This window comes from Lethenteron reissneri, chromosome 68 (genome assembly GCF_015708825.2).
Source record: "Lethenteron reissneri isolate LAM-NWPU_2019-01 chromosome 68, ASM1570882v1, whole genome shotgun sequence".
NCBI lineage: Eukaryota > Metazoa > Chordata > Hyperoartia > Petromyzontiformes > Petromyzontidae > Lethenteron > Lethenteron reissneri.
Genome location: NC_083846.1, coordinates 1,544,149 through 1,565,909, shown reverse-complemented (window position 1 = coordinate 1,565,909; position 21,761 = coordinate 1,544,149). Strand labels below are relative to the sequence as shown.

The 21,761-nt window shown below is 53.0% G+C and overlaps 2 protein-coding genes and 1 long non-coding RNA gene across 3 annotated transcripts; 2 read left to right on the top strand and 1 right to left on the bottom strand.

Annotated features, from left to right (window-relative positions):
• Nucleotides 1-920: 920 nt before the first annotated feature.
• LOC133360281 (methylmalonyl-CoA epimerase, mitochondrial-like) lies at nt 921-6,046 on the top strand. The gene is made up of 4 exons (XM_061578919.1): nt 921-1,093; nt 3,319-3,436; nt 4,484-4,595; nt 5,703-6,046. Exons 1-4 carry the CDS (start codon nt 921-923, stop codon nt 5,903-5,905), a joined length of 606 nt encoding a protein of 201 aa, XP_061434903.1. The 3' UTR covers nt 5,906-6,046.
• A 527-nt stretch (nt 6,047-6,573) lies between these two features.
• LOC133360439 (uncharacterized) lies at nt 6,574-7,286 on the top strand. Its single transcript, XR_009757255.1, has 2 exons — nt 6,574-6,686; nt 6,727-7,286. It is a non-coding gene; the product is annotated as an uncharacterized LOC133360439 (long non-coding RNA).
• Nucleotide 7,287: 1 nt separating this feature from the next.
• LOC133360438 (NADH-cytochrome b5 reductase 3-like) lies at nt 7,288-21,476 on the bottom strand. Its single transcript, XM_061579162.1, has 9 exons — nt 21,289-21,476; nt 17,482-17,625; nt 14,590-14,662; nt 13,504-13,610; nt 12,363-12,492; nt 11,764-11,847; nt 10,886-10,971; nt 10,267-10,366; nt 7,288-9,279 (listed from the first exon to the last, which is right to left on the bottom strand). The coding sequence occupies exons 1-9, from the start codon at nt 21,301-21,303 to the stop codon at nt 9,107-9,109; spliced, it is 912 nt and encodes a 303-aa protein (XP_061435146.1). The 5' UTR covers nt 21,304-21,476; the 3' UTR covers nt 7,288-9,106.
• Between the last annotated feature and the right edge of the window lie 285 nt (nt 21,477-21,761).

The window sequence follows — 21,761 nt, the reverse complement described above, 5'->3', positions numbered from 1 at the left end:
CAACTAACTTGAGGGCACCGTACAATCCTGCGTGTTGTACGCTTAACCGCTCGGCCACCACCGCTCAAGAAGACATCTTCGTCGTCGACTGCGCAGAAACCGCGCTATAACGGGTGGTGGGGGGCACTTTGGCCGATTGAACAACACTGATCCTATGATCACTGTTTCGTTGCTTTCATGGCTTTATTTTGGTGATTTCGAAATGTGTATTGGTTTAGCCATGTTTGTTTGTTGTAGTACAGTTAGACTGATGGCCTTAATCTAAGTTGTCTTGTGGTTGTTGTTGTTGTTTGACTTGCATCCCACTGGGATTTTTGCACACAGTGTTGGTGTATGGTGATTTTTTTCTGCAATATTTTGCTGTCTTTTCTTGGATTTTCTGTTTGCACTTAGTCACATATTCACTTTAAGATGTTTTTTGTTTTTTGTTTGTTGCGGTTGCACCCGATTCAAGAGCCGAATGGCTCACAGGGCTATACCTAATATATGAAATTGAACTACCAAAACAGGCTCAGAGCTGCTAGACTGAGGCTCCCCTAGAGTGCAGTGGTGTACATTCAAGAAGCTCATAAGTCTCTGCACCGTTGTGCGAAAAGTGTTCTCGCCCAACGAGAGAATTCGCCTTATAGCGAAAACGCGTTGTGCGAACGCGCGTTAAGCGAGGACTTACCGGCGGTAACGGCGCGGCCAATCACCACGATCGATTCCAATTTTTTTTAAAAAGTTTAACGCGATTCGATTCCTATTGCAATACACACAACGCGTGATAATCGCGACGTTTCGATTCCTCGGAACCCGTTGTCGACTCCGATCATAATGACCTAAACCGTGGCTACGTCATCGCGAATCGGTTCGATTACTTCCGGCGACAGAATCGACTCGCGCGATTCCGCCGCAGGAACTAATCGAATCGATCCGCGATGACGTCACCGATAGCAATGGCGACCTTGAGGACGCAGCTGCTGCTGCTGAGGCTGTCGAAGACGACGGCGGCGGCGGCGTCTCTCGGGGTCCCGAGGCGCTCGGCGGCCTCCCGTCTCGGCCCCCTCGCAGGCGGCACGGCCACACGGCGGGGCCTCGCTCAACACACCGGGTGAGGGTGGTGGTGGCGGCGGTGAAGCGTCCCGGCCATAGGAACGTGGAGTTGGTGTCGAGTGTGTGTGGCCTCAAGTTGGCTTCACTTTCGGCGGTTGCCCAGTACTTTTTTTTGTCTTTTAGGGCCGGTAAAATACCTACCACTTTGTGATTGTTGTGCTGTGGATGGACTTGGTCCCGCCGATAAGAATGTGGAATTTCCACCAACGGCTCATTAGATAATGGAGACAAAACGCATGAGTGGACTATGTCTCCACATACAAGTCTTTTGTTGATGCAACCCATCGGCCCCAGGATTGCACATTTTAAAAGTCATTGTCCACTGCTTGTATTGTTTCTGTGGTGAACAATATGTAGTCAATTAAGGAGTCATCGCTGATTGTTTTATTCAAGTTCTCTACGACGAGCCTGTGTTGTTATTGTGAGTTGTGCACGAAATAATTTGCGTCTAACTCATATGACTCCCATGCCTTAGAGGTTTCCCCATTATCCAGAGTTATTTTGGAGGCTTTAACATCTGGCACAGCGCACCACCAGCATTTGGCTGATGAGACACGAATTCTAGATTTGAAGCTTTCGTGACTGCAAGGATTCATACTCTTAGGTTTTTTCGGTAAAGTCACGTAGGTAAAAAATAATAGAGAAGACAGAGTCTTCTCGACAGCCCTGTTCTCCACCTGAGGACGGCTGCTTGCGTTGTGGCCGAAACGTCGTGAGAATTATTTTATTATGTTTTATTTTTATTATTTTATTATTTCCATTCTACGTGACTTTACCGAAAGAACCAAGAAGATGAATCCCTGCAGTCACGAAAGCTTTACATCGAAATTATTAAACCTGTTATGGATATTATTCGCGGAAGCAGGAGGTCGTGAGGTCAATCACGACCCTGACATCTATATATTTGGAGTTTGAATGTTCTCCCTGTGGTTGCGTGGATATTTCTCTGGGCTCCGGCTTTTCACTCCACATTTAGAATCAACATCACGCGTTTAGAGTCTCTGTCTGCTGCTAGACATTTCCACGTGATGATAAGCGACTTCGTCTAGCTATCATTTGTGGCCAGGTCACTTCTGAAAATAGCTATAAAATAATACTGGTTGGAACCTCCTGGTTACACCAGCCCACAGGGGATTATTGTGTCCGTCCGTCGTGCATCCAAAAATGGGAGGGGTGGGGCTGGGTGGAGAGGGGAGGGTGGGGAGGGGCTGGGTGGGGAGGGGAGGGTGGGGCTGGGTGGGAGGGGTGGGGCTGGGTGAGGAGGGGCTGGGTGAGGAGGGGCTGGTCACCCCGTGGTTCCCTTATAAAACTCAATGTTTAACCTACTCACGCCGGCTTGTGCCCGCCCTCACAGTCGGGCATATTTTCGGAATACACCACGCCGCCGTTGACCCTGGCCATTGACCGAGCAACCCAACGTTCATACCAGCTCGCTCAGCAGGACTGTGTTTACTCCACCCCAGTTGCTGGGCAGTGAAAGTGAATCGTGACTTGTTAATTCCCCCCCTCGCCGAGCAAGTAGTTGGGCAGTCTCCCTCTTTGGTGATCATCAGCAGTGTCGAACTCGTGCTCCGGGCCGCTGCTCCACCAGTGGTGGGTGACAGCGTGGAGAAGAGTGATCATTGTGTTAACACTTCCTTTAGTTGGTTTGGCACTCACTAGAGCAGTGGTGGTTCTTAACCACCACTGGGGGTGTGAGATGCCCTTTCTGTGGGGAGCGAGACGTGGCCAGATTTCTTTTTTTTTAGAAGGTAAATCATCGAAAACACAAATTAAGCACGGGCACATCAGTTAAAACTTACTTTGTTTCATCAAAACCTGTGTATTAACATTGCTTCTTTTTACGATTGAGAACCAAAGGGGTGCATTTTTCGATTTAAAGCTTTCGTGATTGCAGGGATTCATCTTCTTGGTTCTTTCGGTAAAGTCACGTAGAAGGGAAATAATAAAATAATGAAAATAAAACATAATAAAATACAATTCTCACGACATTTCGGTCATAACGCAAGCAGCCGTCCTCAGGTGAAGAACAGGTCTGTCGGAAAGACAGCGTCTGAATGACGCTGTCTTTTATATGTTTTATTTTTATTATTTTATTATTTCCCTTCTACGTGACTTTACCGAAAGAACCAAGAAGATCAAAGGGGCGCAATTAAGAGTTCCGGGGATTTCTTCTTCTTCTGGTAATCATCATCAGCGTTGCCGGGCCCCGTTGTTCCCCAGGCTCCCGGGAGCCGTCGGGGAGCGGCTGTGGGGCTTGGGACGCCTCAACCACGTGGCGGTGGCCGTGCCCAACCTGGAGGCGGCTACGCGGCTCTACAGGGACGTGCTAGGCGCACAGGCAAGGATGTCTCGCTCCGATTAAACGATACAGCAGACCCGAGGTTCCACAGTGACGTCGGTTAACGTTTCGCCTCCCATAGGGACCCCGTGTATTCCGGCTACCGTTAACATTTTGACTAACGGTACCATGTTTACGTCACGCGCACTCGGGGCGCCAATTATTGGTCAATCCGAGTGCTCGTAAGCAGGGCTGAGTAAATGCAGAGGGAAAAACCGGAGGACCAGGAGAAAAATCCACGCGACCACGGGGAGAGACACACACAGACTTAATTTATACACTTTTACACGTAGGCTTTCATGACCAATGTTCATCATAAAGGGTTTTTTTTTTGGGTGATATCGAAATATACAGCAGGCGTCAGTGTCAGGATCGAACCCACGACCTCGTGCATACCAGACTGTTGGGGCAAGTGCTGTTAGCGAGCACCTATTAAGGGCTGGCACGGTAAACGAGGCGGTGGGTGGCCGGCACCACGCCCGGCCGCCTTTGTCTCCCCAGTGGCGATGTTAACACACCGCACCAGGTACTCATTTGAGGCCGAGTTGACTTAGGGGAGGCCCAGGACCGGTTCAGATATTCGTCACTGGTGTTCGACATGAGTGGGAATTTAACTCAGGTTGCCGGGTTTATACCGCTAAAATGTATACGTACATATGTCATAGCAGATGATATCTACCGATTGAAAACGTTCTTGTTTCAAAGGTATTTTGTGGCTAAAGCAGTTTGCCCGTGTTAACATCTATTGGCCCCGGTTTGTGAGCGCTGCTTGCCGTGGAGAGCTAAACGCGGTTTGCCATGCCCAATAGTTACCGTGGTTAAAATTGATCGGCCGTGGTTGGTGAGCGAGCGAGTTTATCTTTTATCCGCGGATAAAGGGGTGCGTGCCGTGCGTCCGCCAGTGGTTCGCCACAGATTCAAACCTGCCGGCCACGTCTTAGCGAGGACCGCTTTGCCGCGGGTTGGCCAAGACGCGGATCGTTTTCCCTGCTGCGTGCAGCCTGCCGGCCGCAGTTTTGGCGAGTGCCGCGCGATTACCGTCCGCAGGTGAGTGGCGTCGTGCCGTTGCCAGAGCACGGTGTCTCCACGGTGTTCGTGGACCTGGGCAACACCAAGATTGAACTCCTGGAGCCGCTGGGAGATAAAAGTCCCATCGCAGGTGACACCCGGCATCTTCCGCCATCTCGCGTTGTCCCGCATCGTTAGTCTACGTCCTTACGGCTGCCTCGGGACATATTTGCGTCCAGTCTTGCATATTCCGCGTGTTCCACCTTTGTTCTCATCGTCTGCCCAACGCTACTGCTCTATTTACCCTTTGGCCCTTCCGAGACGTGTATTTTGCAAGTCGCAGGGTGGGTGTCTCTGTTTCACCGCTGTATTTTGGAGAGCGCGAGCGGGTCGGCGATAATTTTATTTAGAGAGGCGCCGCTGTTTTTAAAAGACATCTCACCGCAGAGAACCGTAGCGACACTGACCGCACTCTGTGGTAGCTGGCGCCAAACTGTGCCACGGGCCCTCCCGCATGGTGGTGAGATGTTAACTACCTCGCCTGGTATACAGGAGGTCGTGGGTTCGATTGTGACCCTGACGTCTGTGTATTCGGAGTTTGCTTATTCTCCCTGTGGTCGTGTGGATTTTCTTCTCCCGATCCTCCGGTTTTTCCCTCCACGTTTAGAATCGGCATGCATTTCCAGATTTGGCTGTCGCTATAACTTGGTTGAGCGATCATGTGTAATAGCCACGCCGCTTCTGAAAAAGAGCTACATCGTTCAGTGGGCCTTACCTGGTAAAATAAAATAGTTTAGTTTTATTTGTATGTTTTTTTAGTGATTTGCTTAGCTTCCTATACTTTGCTCCTACCGTGTTTTTTTGTATTGTTGGAACGTTCTGACCCACCCCTACTGGACATCTGTGAAAAGTAGCTTTACCTGGTGAGATCAAAAGTTGAGTTTAACATGGCCTTTAAACACGTTCCTTCAGAGTGGGCAGGTAGGAACTTGGTTGGACGGCGCATTCGTGCGATCCGTGTCACGCGGCGCAAGCTGCGGGGGGCGGCGCGTCACGTGGTGCTGAGCCCGCCCGAAGCGCTCTATGAAATACAAATCGAGGGCGTGGCTATGCACGACAGACAAATAATCCCTGGTGGGCAGTGCGGAACTGTTGTTCCTACCTGTACTTCCGATGTACGTGTACTGTTGACGTACGCGTACATCATGGGCAAGGGGTTAACTGTCCCGTCTATGCTCTCTCTCTCCTGGTGCTGCAGGCTTCCTGGCGAAAAACGCCAGCGGGGGTCTGCACCACGTGTGCCTTGAGGTGGACGACTTGGCGGCGGCGCTGAGTGCCGTGCGCGCCATGGGGGTGCGCCCCCTGGGCTCGGAGCCCCGCTTGGGCGCGCACGGAAAACCCGTCATCTTCCTGCACCCCAAGGACTGCAGCGGCGTGCTCGTGGAGCTTGAGCAGGCGTAGCCGGGGACACGGTGGGGGGGCGGAGACACGGTGGGACACGGTGACCGGAGGTGAGGTGGGAGACGGTGGGGACACGGGTAGAGACATGGAGGTGAGGTGGGAGACGGTGGGACACGGGTAGAGACACAGAGGTGAGGTGGGAGACGGTGGGACACGGGTAGAGACACGGAGGTGAGGTGGGAGACGGTGGGACACGGGTAGAGACATGGAGGTGAGGTGGGAGACGGTGGGGACACGGGTAGAGACATGGAGGTGAGGTGGGAGACGGTGGGACACAGGTAGAGACATGGAGGTGAGGTGGGAGACGGTGGGACACGGGTAGAGACACGGAGGTGAGGTGGGAGACGGTGGGGACACGGGTAGAGACACGGAGGTGAGGTGGGAGACGGTGGGGACACGGGTAGAGACACGGAGGTGAGGTGGGAGACGGTGGGACACGGGTAGAGACACGGAGGTGAGGTGGGAGACGGTGGGACACGGGTAGAGACACAGAGGTGAGGTGGGAGACGGTGGGACACGGGTAGAGACACGGAGGTGAGGTGGGAGACGGTGGGACACGGGTAGAGACATGGAGGTGAGGTGGGAGACGGTGGGGACACGGGTAGAGACATGGAGGTGAGGTGGGAGACGGTGGGACACGGGTAGAGACACGGAGGTGAGGTGGGAGACGGTGGGACACGGGTAGAGACATGGAGGTGAGATGGGAGACGGTGGGACACGGGTAGAGACACGGAGGTGAGGTGGGAGACGGTGGGGACACGGGTAGAGACATGGAGGTGAGGTGGGAGACGGTGGGACACGGGTAGAGACACGGAGGTGAGGTGGGAGATGGTGTGACACAGGTAGAGGCAGCAGGACATGGGAAGAGACGGTGGGACACGGGGAGAGACATGGAGGATGCAGGGGTCACGGCAGGACACAAGGAAACAGGGGACCGGAATAGCGTGACACGGGGGGATAGCGACCCGCAGATGCTCAGGCAACACGAGACATGGGGAGGGCTGGGTATGGGGACGTATGTATGTGTGTGTGTTGAACTTCTTTCGCACCGTACGTAGCCAACAGTGTTAATCAGAGGAGACACTGGGACTGCGAGCTCTTGCGAGGGGGTACATCGATACCAGATAAGCACTTAGAACAAGTGTCGTGTACGTGTGGGGGGGGGGGGGGGTGTTCGCTGTTAAGTGTGTACGGACAGCAGTGGGCACTGTATTCTGGTGTTGCCCAAGTGGCATGTTCAATTGGACAAATCTGTTGTCAGTTAAACATTGCGTAATGAAGCAACACGCCACCACATTTCAATGAACACAGAGTGAAAATCTGTTAACCGTTTTAAGCGTTTCACAAATTACGATAATATAAAAAAGACACAAATACCTCACTTTGAATGCACGTGTAGCGTTTATTTAAGTTAATCCTGCACGAGGCTCGGCTTAATTAGAAATTAAGGAAATCGTGTACAAAAAGAGAAAAATCCGTCATTCGCAAACTCCATTCCAAGGTACCAACGAGCCACTCCCGCGTTTTGAATGTTTGCACATCTCCCCAACGGAAGACCACGTCTCCCTGGGATCGTTCGCGTGCAGAAACGGAATTCGGGAGTAGATTTCAGCACAAACTGAACTGGGAGGCCGACAGATCTAAGTAGTGTGGCTCACGGTTCGAGGTTGGAGTTTGGGTCCAGGTTAGGATTAGAGACAAATAGGCACCTTTGTTTGCCCTGTTTGAAACAGCACCAGACTGGGTCTGTAACTGCAGAGTGAGTTTGGAAAAGCCAATTATGATGGTGCCCGCTGTTAGCCAGATGGGGTTCCATATTTTTTGTGCGCGATGACGAGCAATGAATTGCAATTCGCCAGTCACAGACTCGCACAGAACCACCGCCTTGCATTGGCCCATAGACTAAGACCCACACAGAGACCCACAGAAATCCATACAGACAAAACCCACAGACTCGCCCAGAGACCTGCATACGCTCATACGACTCGCACAGAAGACAGAACAACTCGCACAGAGAACCCAGAGATCGACTCGAAACAGACACCCACAGACTCGCATAGTCCCACACTCGAGAACACAATGTCGTGTGAGTGATGGATCGCACTTCACCGTAGTCACCGCTCACCTCCCAGATGTAGTTCTAACCCAGTTAAGCGCAATCCAGAAAAAATCTAGCAAAGGCGGCAGTACAAACAGTGCCGAGGTTCGGGTTGGGCTGTGGTTAGGGGTCATTGCAAATGACGCTTTGGCCAGACATGGACGGATGTGATGAGGAGCCGAAACCTCTGCAAGGTTAGCTTTTTGGTCTCGTCGTGGTTTCACGTTCAGTGGCATAAGTAGCGCTCTGCCCTAGCCTCGCCGTGAGCCCTGCTTCGCTGGTCTCGACGCACGCAACAAAAACAACAACAGCGGCGTCTGAGAGCGAAGAATAATAACGACAATTTCTATAGCGCCGTCAACATTGCAAGCCGTTACACGGGTGCTAAGCGAGCGGATGGTTGGGTGAATACGTGTACGAGTGAGTGAGTGAGTGAGGGTGAGTGGGTAAGTGGGTAAGTGTATGAGGGTGAGTGGGTGAGTGTGAGTGAGTGTATGAGAGTGTGTAAGTGGGTAAGTATGTAAGTGTATGAGAGTGAGTGGGTGAGTGTATGAGAGTGGGTGAGTGTGAGTGTATGAGGGTGAGAGAGTGAGTGGGTGGGTAAGTGTATGAGAGTGTGTAAGTGTATGAGAGTGAGTGGGTGAGTGTGTAAGTGGGTAAGTATGTAAGTGTATGAGGGTGAGTGAGAGAGTGTGTGAGTGTATGAGAGTGAGTGTAAGTGGGTAAGTGTATGAGAGTGGGTGAGTGTGTAAGTGTATGAGAGAGTGTGTAAGTGAGTGTGTGTGAGTGAGTGTGAGTGAGTAAGTGTGTGTGAGTGAGTGTGAGTGAGTAAGTGTGTGCCAGTGAGTCTCCTCACTGTGGGAAGTGAGCGAACGACGGTTGGGTGAATCGACGTGTGCGAGTGGGCGAGTGTCTCAGGGAGAATGGGTTGCCTGAAATGACTTTGTCTGTGCGCGAGTGAGCGAGCGAATAAGCAAGTCTCAACCTCACTGTGGGAGTAGATGAGTGAGCGACTTGGTAAGCGGGCGGACAAGCGCCGGTCTCGACGATCGGCCGAGGAGCTGTCCCGCCCCCCGCCCGGCGTCGTCCCGTCGCGCGCGACCTCAGTAGGCGAAACGCGACGTGGCGGCGTATCCCAGTTCGTCCAGCGCGGGGTTGCACGCGAACTGCAGCATGGGCGGCGGTCCGCACATGAGCACGAGCACGTCGGCCGAGGGCGGGGGCAGGTGCTCGCGCACCATCGCCGCGCTCACAAAGCCCTGGCCAAACTCCCAGCCTGCGGGGGGGAAGGGGGGAGGGGAGACACGGAGGTACAACGCGGCCACCGACTCGTTATCGTGGTCACGTCGTCAGCCGTGGTTCAATCTACCGCCGCCGGACCAAGGCCTTCCCCCCCCCCCCCCGCCGCCGAAGGCCGTGGGGGCCAACTCGCGGTTCTCGCACCGCGGCACGTAGCCAACCGCGTATCAATCGGAAGTGCGAGGTGGGGGGGACAGCAAGCTAAACGCAACAACAAGCAGTCTTCATATTCTTTGGGTCTTTCGGTAAAATTACTTAGCTTCAAAGAAAATAACAAAATACTACGCCGTTTTGATCACAACACAAGCGATCGTCAACAGGAGGACGATTGCTTGTGTTGTGATCGAAACGTAGTTTTTTGTTATTTTCCTTGAATCTATCTACGTGACTTGACCGAAAGACCCAAAGAATATGAGTCAATATTTAAGTGAGTCTTCAACCTGGAAGAGAACTCATTTCTTTAGAACCGCCTTGTTTTTTTTCGTGTTTCGTCGCCTTCCCCTAGCGGCGGGACTGATCACGAGGCGTCGACGAGGTAGCCACGACGTGGTGGGTTAGGGGGGTTAGACAGGGCACATGGGTGGGTGGAAAGGTGGGTCGGCAAGCAGGTAGACAGACACGGGGATAGGCAGCAGGTAGTCGGGTGGAGAGGTCGGTGGGCAGATAAAACAGGTGGATAGGTAGGTAAATGGGTAGGTAGTTGAGCAAGCAGGTAGTTGGGCTGATGGATGGGTAGGTTGGTGAGGGGGTAGGGGTTTTTAAGCAGGTGAATGGAGAGATATGTGGGTGGGTGGGAAGGTGGGCAGGCAGGCAGGCAAGTAGGTGGGCAGCTAGACTTATGGGTATGTAGGTAGGCAGTGTTGTTGCTGATGGATGGGTAGGTAGGTAGGTGAGGAGGTAAGTATTTAGACAGGTAGACAGGCAGGCGGGTGGGTGGCCGTCTGGCTTGCGGTGTGGCCCGTACCCTGTGGTGCGCGGTCGAGTGTGAACCACAGCTTGAACTTCTGCGGATGTTCAGCCGCAACCTCCTCCAGCTCGGCACGCAGCAAGATGTCCTTCTCCTCCTGCACGCGGCCACACAAAGACAAAGATCCCCCGTGTAGCCTGTGACAGACTGATGGGGGGGCGAGTGCTGTTTGCGAGTAGCAGCACCTATGAGGGCCGTCACGGCACACGAGAGGGGGCGTGTGGCCGGCTCCACGCTCGGCCGCCTTTGTCTCCCCAGTGGCGATGTTTACTGCACATCGCACCAGGTACGCGCCTTAGTCGGCCTAGGGGAGGCCCAGGACCAATTCAGACGTGGTGTGTTGTGGTAGTGGTGTGTTGTGGTGCGGCATGGTGTGTTGTGGCATTGTGTGTTGTGGTGCAGTACGTTATGGTGCGACATGGTGTGTTGCGGCATTGCATAGTGTGGCATGTTGTGGTTTGTTCTCCTGTGCCATGGTGAGTTATGAAGCGGTGTGTTGTGGCGAGGCATGAAGTGTTGTGGTGTGAAGAGGAGTGTTGTGGTGAGGCATGGAGTGTTGTGGTGAGGCATGGAGTGTTGTGGTGTGACATGGGAGTGTTGTGGCGTTTGAACCCACCTGGTTGGCAAAGATGAGGTGGCACGTGGTCTTGTCTGCGGGATTGTTCACGATCTGCCGCACGAGCTGCAGCATCGGAGTGATTCCTGAACACGACACCGGACACAGAGCGCTGGGCCACAAATACAAAGATCCCCCGTACAGCCTGAACACACTGTTGGGGCAAGTGCTGTTAGCAAACGCACGCACGCACAGCGCTGACCAACGTCATCTAAAAAACGATTATCGTGGACCGTGCGAGGTACGACATCGTCGTGCAGTGTACGCACAACCACACTCATCGGTGGTGCGCGGGAAGGATAAACTGTGGGTCTCTGTGTGAGTCTATAGGTCTCTGTGTGAGTTTGTGGGTCTCTGTGTGAGTCTATGGGTCTCTGTGTGAGTCTGTGGGTCTCTGTGCGAGTATGTGGGTCTCTTTGCAAGCATGTGGGTCTCTGTGCGAGTCTATGGGTCTCTGCGTGAGTCTATGGGTATCTGTGCGAGTCTGTGGATCTCTGTGCGAGTCTGTAGGCCTCTCTGTGAGTTTGTGGGTCTCTGTATGAGTCTGTGGGTCTCTGCTTGAGTCTATGGGTCTGTGCGAGTCTATGGGTCTCTGCGTGAGTCTATGGGTCTGTGCGAGTCTATGGGTCTGTGCGAGTCTATGGGTCTTTGTGCGAGTCTATGGGTCTCTGTGTGAGTCTATGGGTCTCTGTGTGAGTATGTATGCATGCATATTGAACTTCTTTCACACCGTACATAACCAACCGCGCTAACTGGAGGCGCGCGGCGGGAGGGCGGGTAAAACAAACTAAACACAACAACAACAAGCAGTTCTGAAGAAACGCATTTTTCAATGTGGACGACGCTGTAACAGCGCGTGGCAGCGCTGGCGGGCTCACCCGTGCCGCCTGCGATCATGCCCAGCCGCCGCACTTTGCGGTCCTGCGGCTCCGACTTCTTGTCGGGCCGGATGGCGAAGACTCCTGGATGGGGGGGGGGGGGGGAGGCAGAGAATCGGGCCGGCGATCAAACTCCGCGGTCGATCCGAGCGTTGCCGCCGAGCGACGAGAGAAAAGCATTCTCGCTCGCAGTGCGACGCGCGGGACAAAGCGCGACGATGATGATGATGATGTTCGTGTGTTGGCCGGGGGGGGGGGGTGCCAGTGGCCCCCCATGGGGCCTTGCAATGAATAATACTGATCCAGACTAAGACTACCAAAGGGTCCATTGTTAATTCAAGAGGCTCAGAGCTGCTGGACTCCCCTAGAGTTCAGTGGCGTACATTCAGAAAGCTCATAGACACAACGGACTTAAAGTCTCTGCTCGGGTTCAGTCAGTGGCGTAGCCATCAAGGTGTGCAGGCGGTGCAACTGCTCCCGCGCCAGTGGGTCGAAGAGGTGGGGGGGTAACCCAACCCGGGCGTGCCAACCACGCTGCTGATGCCACTGCACGGGAGGCTGCCCCCCCCCCGCCCCGCGTCACCGTGTCCCCCTCTCGCCTGGAGCCTTGTAGACCAGGAGGCCGTTGGGCCCGCGGAAGTCGATGCCGTCGCCGATGTTCATCTGGTCCAGGTACTGGGACATCTTCCCGCCCTCTGGGAATTTCGGGTGGACGCCCTTGAAGTAGACCTGCACGCGTACACACACACGCATCACGCGTACACACACGTCACGCGACACATACACGCACACATACACACGCGTCACGTACACACGCGTCACGCGACACACATGCGTGTCACGCGACACATACACACGTCACGCGACATACACACACACGTCACGCGACATACACACACGCGTCACTCCGGTTATCCTCGCAGCAGCGGCTGTCGGCTGGCCATCGAACAAAGACGGTGGTCGCCGCACCGCGCGCTTCTGTGGCCGTCTGGAACGCTCTTCTGATATTAGGAAGCCGCTGGAGCTATGGAACTTTTCAATCGTCATCTCGATTGACAAAGTCATTTCTTTGGAACTGCTTATTGCGTTTAGTTTGTCGTCCTTGCCCCGCACCTCCGATTAGCGCGGTTGGCTACGTACGGTGCGAAAGAAGTTCGACGTACATCCATACGACTGAGAAAATGATGTCACGCACGGACTACAACTTGAGTAAACTGATTCTAGATTTGAAGCTTTCGTGACTGCAAGGATTCATACTCTTAGTTTTTTCGGTAAAGTCACGTAGGTAAAAACGTTATCATGTGCACCAACAGGGGCTTGCGCACAAACACGTCCATGTCTACTACACCTCGTGCTCTCTTTTAGCCCCGCCCCCCCCCCTCCCCAATACGTTCCATTCATTGGCTGCCACATTCTGATAAGCTCCCCCCCCTCTCCTCCCCCTTAACTTGTATTTAAGAACTTGCATCTTGGAATCCCTGCCTCACTTGCTGCAGCAAATCTGGCTGTGACGGTCCCACCTGAAGACGGAGACTTGTGTTGCCTCCGAAACGTCGTGATTTTTATTATTATTTTATTTTTATTAATTTTAATTTCATTTTTTTTTACCTACGTGACTTTACCGAAAAAACTAAGAGTTTAACTAAACTAGCACCGCCGGGGTGATGTTGACGGCGGTGACGCGACGGCGCTGACGTGACACCCGGGTGACGTGACACCCGGGTGACGGGACTGTCTCACCTTCACCACGAGGTCCACGTAGCCCTTATCCTCATCGCGCGACACCGGCGTGTAGGGCCGGATCACCAGGTTCCCGTCCACCTTGGTCGTCAGGTACACGTGCTGACCTGGCAGCGATCAACGACACACAAACACGCACAACACTTTAGTAGCTTATCATCTCTTACGGCTCGATCCCGAGCTATTCATGCTTTAATGTTTGCATTGTCCTTGTGCTGGTTGCCTTTTGGCGTTTCTCCGATCTAACGCCGGCGGTGAGACAAGGCCATCAAGGAGGCCGTCTCTGGTGTAGGCCAATCAGTTTCAAGGAGAACGCCTTATCAGTGCACATTTTGTTGTGGTTGTTGCATTGTTACCACAAGTGCTTGTGGTTAATGCAGGCTTGATGCCTCGTAGTATTTGGTCTTTCAACATCTTATAACCACCCTGTGTTCTTGCTGGAAAGGCTTAAGCCTATTATTTTGTTGTCATCATCCTGATACTGGCAAAAAGAGTCCCCCATAAATAAAATAAAATATAAAATTGACTACGTTTGAGTCTCAATTGTTTGGGTCTCAATCAAGATCCTGTAACCTGGTCTCCTGGAGTTCTTTCAAGACTCTGAACCTGAAACCCAATCTCCCGAGAGGCAGAACTCAATACGTTCATCCCGAAAGATGATCTCCCCTGGAGCTTAAGTCTCAGATCATGAATGTGAAATTCGCTCTCTTGGAACGGACACGAAAAACACGCTGCTCCGTGAGCGTAGCGCATCAGCCGTGAAGGCGCGGGGTATTTACTCGTTAAATAATGACAAAACCAGCAGCAGGCGTCGTCACAGTCGGGATCGAAAACCCACGACCTCCTGCATACCAGGCGAAGGAGTTAACATCTCCTATCCACCGTGGTGCCCTCGACACCCCGACACTCAAGGCAGGGGGCGCCCACCACGGAGACCGAGCGACGTCACAAGCTGGCGCGCAGGCACGAGACGGAGCGCCGCAAGCGGCCACTTGGGGCAAGGCCTTCATCTAGCAGTGGATAGACCACGGCTGACGCCGACGACAACGACGATTGTATCCCATCCTTGCAGCGACAGGGACTCACCCACGGGCAGTCCCAGCACATGCTGCGGAGACGGAAGTGCAAAGCGGAACTTCCTCGTGTCGTGGCTGATGATCTGCCGAGTGGACAAACGGAGAGGGGGGGGGGGGGGGGGGAGAACAGCCGTCACCGGGGGCCGACACGGCAGGAGGCACCACGGGTAGCCAGAGGTCGCAAATGGGTTTTGATTCCTTACCCGTACCCGGCCGCACCAGGGTCGCAAACGGGTACCCATACCCGTACCCGGCTGGGTACGGGTAGCCGGGTATCGGGTAGGGTACGGGTATCGGATACCCGGTTGCGACCTCTGCGGGTAGCCGAGTCGGCACGAGGAGCCGCCCGGCTACTGTGTTCCCGGCGCATTGGACTGTCGCAACCACACCTACTCACGGGCCGAGTGACATACCCACGTATGGAACGACCCACCATTACATACGTGAACACTCATTTCTTTAGAACTTTGTGTCTGGATGGGCTTCTCGTCGTTAATGTACATATGTTGAAGTTCTTTCTCACCATATAAGAATTGGTTTTACCCTTTTCTGGCAATAAAAGAGCCGAGTTAAGATGTTTAAACACCAAACAGAAACCTTTTTGCAAGGAATCATGTCTGCATTGTGCACATATACTTGTGGTGAACATGCAAACAAAAAAGCATGCTCTGGTAGTTGATGATGCATTGTCTTTGACACCGATTGGTCCAAACCAGAGAGACAGCTTACTTTAGAGCCGAGTTTCAAACAGTGTTGGAAGGTCCCATTACGATATTCTTTCTCACCGTACGTAGCCAACCGTAACAATCGGAGGTGTGGGGCAAGGCCGACCAAACGAAACACAAAAAGCTGTTCTAAAGAAATGACTTTATCAATCTCGATGATTTAAAAGTGCACAGCTCCCAGTAACTTCCTAATATTGGAAGGGCGTTCCAGACGGCCGCAGAAGCGCATCCGAAAGCGCGCGATGTGGTGACCGTCTTCGTTTGATGGTCAGAACGTTTCCTTAAAACGTTCCGCATTTCACTCAACAACAACCTGGGAGCACAAAAGTGAAGTTCAACAATGGATGTCGCTGCACTGCCAACTGCTGCCTGTCACGTGTCCCCCCCCCCCCCCCCATGGGCCTGCAACCGCCTCAACCCTCCCCCGGTCTGAACCCCTTGCTTAGATTCCCACGTATGACATCATACGCGTAGGTCACAGGCGCGCCTGACCTGGCCATTGCGAAACTCCGGAGGGAGCGAGAGGCATTCAGAACCAACCGGGGTTTGAACCCAGGCGCTCGGGACACGGACAAACACCGGACCTTGAACCCACGTGCGTTGAACACAAACACGCTCACACCAAAGGGTTCACTGGACTCTGATTTAGAAAAAAAAACTAAATCCATACCAGAAGTTGGCGATGCCCCAAGGACGCAGCTATTTCAAATGACAGTAACGCGGGACAACACGCCATCCCGCTCAGTTGCCTGGGTTCAAGCCCTAGTTCTGGGTGCCTCTCTCGGGACGTTCATAATGGCCATGTCGGAGCCAGTCGGCCGGAACCCATCAGATTTAAACTCCGGGCCTCCTCCGTGTCTCTCAGGAGGTTCACAGTGGCTGTGTCAATGGCACCTACGTACGTACAACTTCTTTCGCACCGTGCCAATCGCAGGTGCTAGTTGGGGACCTGCTGCATGTGAAGTGCGACAATCTTCCACAATCATGCTGGATGAGGGGTCTCCCCAGGGCATAGGGGTGGGGGTCGTGCGGGTTTACACGACCACACTTCACCAAACTGGGAGAGTACGGGGCTTGGTGAAGCAGCAAAGCGCAGAAGCGCTTACACTATGAGACCTCCTTTACCAGTGGCAAAATATAGTATTAGGTTTTTACCCTTTAAACTGGTACAAAACTGACACCTTTAAGGACAGTGCATATCATTACCATTATCCGAGTTGTTTCTTTTTGTTTGCATTTTGACTGCTTGTGTTGAGGTTATTGCAAACATGATGCCTTGTATAAAGGTGTCAGTTTTGTACCAGTTTAAAGGGTAAAAACCTACTACTACTACGCAGAAGCGCTGTCGCAGAAATACAAAAGTGGCCTTTGTTGCGTTGCCCTCTGGGTGCCCGAAACGTTGTCGCCCCAGGGGCAGCCCTGCAACGACTTGTTGTTGTGCAGGGCGGTCGCCCGTCCCGAGATTCCAAGCGCCATTCCCGGCTCAATCCTTGTTTGCGCCTGCGGGGGGGGGGTCTAACAAGATCGGGCGGGCGCGTTCTGGCCCACGTGGAATGCAGAGGAGACCGTCATTCGGCGAATGGATTGACAGAGGGCCACGTGCACGCTCGCACGCACACAAAGATAAAGATCCCCCGTATAGCCTTAACAGACTGTAGGGGCAAGTGCTGTTAGCGAGCACCTATGAAGGCCGGAACGGTACACGAGGGGGTGGGTGGCCAGCACCACGCCCGACCGCCTTTGTCTCCCCAGTGGCGATGTTTACACACCGCACCAGGTACTAATTTGAGGCTGAGTCGACCTAGGGGAGGCCCGAGACCGGTTCAGATAATGGTCACCGGTGTTGGCCGTGAGCGGGAATCGAACCCGGGTCGCCGGGTTCATAGCGCAGCGTAGCGCTAACCGCTAGACCACCGCTCCCCACACACACACGCGCACACACACACGCGTGTAACTTGTACCACCAGTTCAGGGCCTCCCGACAGAGATGACCTTTGCCCCCCGACTGTTTTTTGTGAGCAGAAGGAGACGGAGTAAGAGGAAAAAATAATCCGATAAAAAAAAGACAGATACAGTAGATCATCGATAATCATCCGGCGGCTTCGGAGTGGGTGCCGGATTTTCAAAAACACCGTCGGGGATCGAACCCGGTGCCCCCCCCCCCTCCCCCGTTATACCTCCTTGTCGACCAAACGCAGCGGGTACTTGATGCTGGGATCTTTGAGAGTGACGGGGTCTTTGCTGGCCGCCGAGCCTCCGAAGAATAACCCCTTGAGCATGAATATCGCAAACGCCAGGCCGCCCAGGATCACGGTGAGCACCTGCAGGGAGGCGGGAGAGGGAGCACAAGCGGGAGGATTAATCCACAATTCAGGCTGTCGCGTGACGAGGCTGCTTTGTTGTAATTGTCCGGCGAAGAGTCGCTGTTTTGATTTAGTGTGCTGATCTTAAAGGTGCATTGAAAAATTATAATACTCCGATTGATGCTCCTGCTGTTGTGGAGTGACTCATGCAGCCAGCTACGGCTGCAGGGTTTTGGTAGTAAATGTTGTTTATGCCGTTTATTGTGAAAATTCCGTCACAGTTCCTATGATCACTGTTTCATTGGTTTCATGGCTTTATTTTGGTGATTTCGAAAAGTGTATTGGTTTAGCCATGTTTGTTTGTTGTAGTACAGAGTTAGACTGATGGCCTTAATCTAAGTTGTCTTGTGGTTGTTGTTGGTTGTTTGACTTGCATCCCACTGGGATTTTTGCACACAGCGTTGATGTACGGTGCTTTTTCTGCAATATTTTGCTGTCTTTTCTTGGATTTTCTGTTTGCACTCATGTTCATGTTTTTGTTTGTTACGATTGCACCCGATTCAAGAGCCGAATGGCTCACAGGGCTATACCTAATAAATGAACTTGAATTGTAAATGCGGCAGTGGGTTTACTCTCACAGCGGTGAGTGCTGTACTACTGACGAATTGGCACGTTCTGTTTACGTGACAACCCCTTACCAATTGGCTGTGGCAGGTTGGTGGCGGGTTTAACGACACATTTATATATTTTAAGCGATCTAACCCAAGTAAAAAAAACTCTTATCAATCAGCAAAATATCTGCCAGTCAAAGTCCGTCCGTTGGTCGTGATAACTCCGAGTGACATTTTAGTGGGACGTTGTGTTGGGTTACTGCCCAGAACGGGATCCGAGCTAGCTCTGCAACATCAACTTCCGCACGCGCATGTTCTCCGACACACAAACGACAGCTCAGCAAAGCGGCTCATCACCATCATGTGGAAATGTACAGCAAGCAGGTAAATACTCTGAAAGCGTGTTTCTAAATGTGGAGGGGAAAGCCGGAGGACCCGGAGATAAATCCACGCAGTCACCACGGGGAGAGAGAGAGACATGCAAATTCCAAATACACAGCAGCAGACGTCGTCAGGGTCGGGATCGGACCCACGACCTCCTGCATACCAGGCGAGGTAGTCAACATCTCCTAGCCACCGTGATGATGATGAGAGAGAGAGAGACGCAAACTCCAAATATACAGCAGCAGGCGTCAGGGTCAGGATCGAACCCAGGACCTCCTGCGTACCAGGCGAGGTAGTTAACATCTCCTAGCCACCGTGATGATGAGAGAGACACGCAAACTCCAAATACACAGCAGCAGACATCGTCAGGGTCGGGATCGAACCCACGACCTTTAGACCAGGCGAGGTAGTTAACATCTCCTAGCCACCGTGATGATGAGAGAGAGACACGCAAACTCCAAGTATACAGCAGCAGACATCGTCAGGGTCAGGATCGAACCCACGACCTCCTGTATACCAGGCGAGGGAGTTAACATCTCCTAGCCACCGTGATGATGATGGGAGAGACACGCAAACTCCAAATATACAGCAGCAGACATCGTCAGGGTCAGGATCGAACCCACGACCTCCTGCATACCAGGCGAGGTAGTTAACATCTCCTAGCCACCGTGATGATGATGGGAGAGACACGCAAACTCCAAGTATACAGCAGCAGGCGTCAGGGTCGGGATCGAACCCAGGACCTCCTGTACACCAGGCGAGGTAGTAAACATCTCCTAGCCACCGTGATGATGATGAGAGAGACACGCAAACTCCAAATATACAGCAGCAGACGTCAGGATCGAACCCAGGACCTCCTGTACACCAGGCGAGGTAGTTAACATCTCCTAGCCACCGTGGCGCCCCATACGAACTCGGTCATCCGAGTTTGATCGCGAGCCACGCGGCTTAACAACATCAGTTGGCGAGTGACGAATCAGAATCTTTGTCATTCGACTCCAGGAGGAATCCGATGAGCTATGAAGCTCTTTGTTAATTGCACAGACGTCAGTCCTGCCCCTCCCCCCTCCCCCACACAGCCACCGCACGGCCCAGCGTGGTGAAGTATGGTCAAACGAACCCCATCCACCCAAACCTCCCATCCAGCAGTGGATGGAGCAAAGCGCCCCCCACGGTTCACGGGCCCGTTGGGGGGGGGAGGGGGGAGACGAGAGGGTCGCGCTCCCATTGGCTGCCGAGGTGGCGCCACGCGCGAGAGGCGCCCTCCGATTGGTCGAGAGAACGCGGCAAACGCTAAATAACAATTTAGCATTTGGCGATTGAATTATATGTGTCTACGTGTGTGTATATGTGTGTGTGTGTCTATGTGTGTGTCTACGTGTGTCTACGTGTGTGTATATGTGTGTGTGTGTCTATGTGTGTGTCTACGTGTGTGTGTGTGTCTATGTGTGTGTGTCTACGTGTGTCTATGTGTGTGTGTCTACGTGTATGTGTGTCTGCGTGTGTCTACGTGTGTGTGTGTGTACGTGCGTGTATATGTGTGTGTGTCTACGTGTGTGTGTGTCTACGTGTGTGTCTTTGTGTCTATGTGTGTGTGTGTCTACGTGTGTGTATGTCTACGTGTGTATATGTGTATGTGTGTCAATGTGTGTGTGTCTACGTGTGTGTCTATGTGTGCGTGTCTATGTTTGTGTCTACGTGTGTGTGTCTACGTGTATGTCTACGTGTGTGTGTATGTCTACGTGTGTGTGTATATGTGTCTGTGTGTCTATGTGTATGTGTGTCTGTGTGTGTCTTTGTGTCTATGTGTGTGTGTGTCTACGTGTGTGTGTAGTGTGGGTGTGAGTGTTGTGTGTGAATCGAACTCGGGTGGGCCCAGGTTCGTGGCGCAGCGTAGCGCTAACCACTGCGCCACCGCTCCCCACACACACACAAAGACAAAGATCCCCCGTGTAGCCTTAACAGGCTGCAGGGGCAAGTGCTGTTATAGCGAGTAGCAGCACCTATGAAGGCCGGAACGGCACACGAGGGGGTGGGTGGCCAGCAACACCCAAACACACACACATAGACACACACACGCACACATAGACACACAGACATAGACACACAGACAGACAGACACCCAAACACAGACACACAGACACGCAGACACACACTCACACAGACACAAAGACACGCGGACACACTCACAGACACACATAAAGACACACGCAGACAGACACGCACACACAGACAGACACACAGACACAAACAGACACGCACACGTAGACACGCACAGACAAACTCCACAACAACACGGCAGAGCAAGGGAGTTTGTAACACACCGCGCGGGCTACACCCAACTCTGGTTCATGCGACTCGTGTGTGTGGGGTGTGAGTGTGGTGCGTGGGTGGTGGTGTGGTGGGGCGTGAGTGTGGTGTGAATGTGGTGTATGTGTGGTGTGGTGTTGGTGTGTGTTGTGTGTGGTGGGTGTTGTGTGTTGCGTGTGGATGTGGTGTTGGTGGTGTAGTGTGGGTTGTGGTGTTGGTGTGAGTGTGGTGTGTTTGTGTGGTGGTGTGTGGGTGTGGTGTTTGTGTGGTGTGTGTTGTGGTGTTGGATGTAGTGTGGGTGTGGTGTTTGTGTGAGTGTGGTGTGTTGTGGATGTGGGTGTGGTGGATGCCCACCACTCGGCACACGTTTACTCACCAGAGCCAGCACCATCGCTGCGAGCCTCACAACTCACAACTTGCGCTAATGGAGACGCTGATTCGTGGAGTGGGTGGTAGTGATGGTGAGTGGTGGTGATGGTGATGATGGTGGTGGTGGGGATGGTGAGTGGTGGTGATGGCGTGGTGAGGATGATGGTGAGTGGGTGGGTGGGGCGGTGGGAGTGAAACGAGGACTCAAAGCGCCCTGGGGGCACCGACAAAGTTGAAAACACAAAAGGGGCCGTCCATAAATGACGTCACGCAATTTTGACCCCTCCCCACTCGTCACACGGCGTCACAAAGTCAGACCCCCCCCTTAAATGTGACGTCACAAAGCTCTGCCCCCCCCACCCCCCAAAACCATGGTTCCATTCTAAAAATAAAACATGCTTCAAATCGCTTTAAACTATTGTCATTGTAGTGCGTATTTCATGTGGCGCTGCACTCCGATGTTGTAGGAGAAAACATTTA